The sequence below is a fragment of the Tupaia chinensis genome, unplaced genomic scaffold (assembly GCF_000334495.1).
Source record: "Tupaia chinensis unplaced genomic scaffold, TupChi_1.0 Scaffold138464_1, whole genome shotgun sequence".
NCBI lineage: Eukaryota > Metazoa > Chordata > Mammalia > Scandentia > Tupaiidae > Tupaia > Tupaia belangeri.
Window position 1 is genome coordinate 453,972 of NW_006198360.1, and position 2,248 is coordinate 456,219.

Genomic DNA, 2,248 nt, shown 5'->3' on the forward strand with positions numbered 1-2,248 from the left:
AATGCACCCCTCGGCTGGCGTCTAGCCGCCCCGAGGGCAGCCTCACACACGTGGGCTTTAGCACAACACAACCCCGTCAGTCCTCAGAGCTGCGGGATCTCAAACATTCTACTCTGTGTGTGTTGTAGTCGCTCACTCCAGAGCATCCCCAGCCACTATTGTCCTTGATTCTGGTTGGAGGTGTGATTTCCCACATGCATATTTATAAGGCGTGTTTGCAGTGTGGAGTGTGAGTCACATTGGTATTTTAACAAGTGGGGGAAGGGCTTGTCAGAGGCACCGAAGCAGTTGGATGTTTCCATCTGACAGTTTGGGGCATCCCTGGGCCCTCAGATGACTGAGGCCACCCTCCCTGTGTTAATGGTTGAACCTGGCCAGCCACCCTTTATCCCCCAAGAGGATGTGGTGTTTGCATTTGGGAGGAGACCTGGGGGCTTACTGCAGCCTCAAGTGCAGTAGGCTCCAGAGGGGAGGAGGAGAGCGAGTGGGTGACTTACCAAATGAATGACTCCTGTGGGAAGTGGAAGGGGCAGAGGTGCCAGGGTGACTACAGGTGGGCTGCTAGCCAGAGGGGTGTTGGACCCTGCTGCTCCACGGCCCTGAGCCTTGCTCTGCATCCCTGCCTGCTCCTAGGAGCTGGAGTTCCTGCGTGTAGCGAAGAAGGAGAAGCTGCGGGAAGCTACAGAGGCCAAGCGCAACCTGAGGAAAGAGATCGAGCGCCTCCGAGCTGAGAACGAGAAGAAGATGAAAGAGGCCAATGAGTCGCGGATGCGTCTGAAACGGGAGCTGGAGCAGGCACGGCAGGTCCGAGTGTGCGATAAGGGCTGTGAGGCCGGCCGCCTGCGAGCCAAGTACTCGGCCCAGGTATGCAGTCAGGACCTTCCTATGGTGCATGCACCATGTAGAACCAGGGTGGGGTTGCTGAGACTGACAGGGCACTGCTGGGGCTCTGGGACCGAGTGCTCTGGGCTAGGCTGCCACTGCACAGGCTGCCATGGGGTTACAGTAAGTAGTGTGCCTGGAAGAACACGGGGTGGGTGTCCAGTAGGCCTGGGTCTAGATGTTTCAGCTGACCACCACTGGCCAAGGGTGGAGGCTCCAGGCTCCACACTGTCATGACCAGTGTGGCCCCAGTACTCAGGACTTCTAACCATGCCTGCTCCTTCTGGCTGCTTTGTTTGGGAGAGAAGTTCTGAGCCAGACCTAGGGAGTGGAGGGGAACTCCCAGGTCCAGGGAGTGGGGGTATTATGGCCTGGTATGGAGCAGCAGGCTCCCAAGTCAAACTCAGGCCTCAAGGAGGTGAGAAAAGGGGTGCACCATGGCCACCACTTGGTTTTTTGTAGTTCCCCCTCCCAGGGGTACCACATGAGCACACACTGACAGGGCCACAGCCTCTGGTTAATGATAGGACTCTCCCAGGCCCTGCCTGTGGAGGGTTGGGGGGATGGGCAGGGAGCCAGCACTGAGAGTCCGAAGCCTGGGCAAGGGAAGTGGCAAGTGGGTGGCTGGGGTGCAGACGCTGCTGACCACACGGCATCCCTTCCAGATCGAGGACCTGCAGGTAAAGCTGCAGCACGCAGAGGCTGACCGTGAGCAGTTGCGGGCCGACCTGCTGCGGGAGCGGGAGGCCCGAGAGCACCTGGAGAAGGTGGTGAAGGAGTTGCAGGAGCAGCTGTGGCCCCGGCCCCACCCCGAGGCCACGGGCAGTGAGGGCTCTGCAGAGCTGGAGCCCTAGCGGAGCCTGGGTCTGCCGCCACGGCGCTGATGACATGGCGCAGAGGGGAGGATGGTGTGCAGTCAGCACGGCTCTGCACAGCTCTGCACAGCCCTCACGCCCTGCCTGCCCGCGCCTCTGCAGCCCACACAGCACAACGTCTCACTGTGCCTATTACCAAGCGAGTGTTTGTAACCACAGACTTTTGGAATCCACTGCAAAATTTTCTACTGGCCAAGTTCAAGTCACCCCAACGCCAGCCGAGATGAGGCCAGCTTGGCGGCCTGTGGCTGGTCCTCTGCTTGCTAAAACATTCTAACATTTACACTTTTGTTATAAGCTATTTAAAACCAATAAGGAGACTTGATACTCAGAAAAATCAACATGTTTTTTAATGACTTAACTTTTAAAAGCCCCAACACGTGTCGCCATCTGAAGACCCGCTAAGGAGTGGGTGTGGCCGCCACCCCACCTGCCCCACCTGGGAAGCCATCACAGCTCACAACACGTGTCGCCATCTGAAGACCCGCTAA

At 58.1% G+C, this 2,248-nt stretch overlaps 1 protein-coding gene across 1 annotated transcript in view; it reads left to right on the forward strand.

The window, feature by feature from the left end:
- The window catches only part of SKI (SKI proto-oncogene), a gene marked incomplete at its 5' end in the record, with an annotated part of 94,672 nt that extends 92,704 nt beyond the window's left edge, over window positions 1-1,968 (forward strand). Inside the window, 2 exon segments of the mRNA XM_006161366.2 lie at window positions 634-864; window positions 1,548-1,968. Coding sequence (XP_006161428.2) covers window positions 634-864; window positions 1,548-1,736 — 420 coding nt within the window.
- Between the last annotated feature and the right edge of the window lie 280 nt (window positions 1,969-2,248).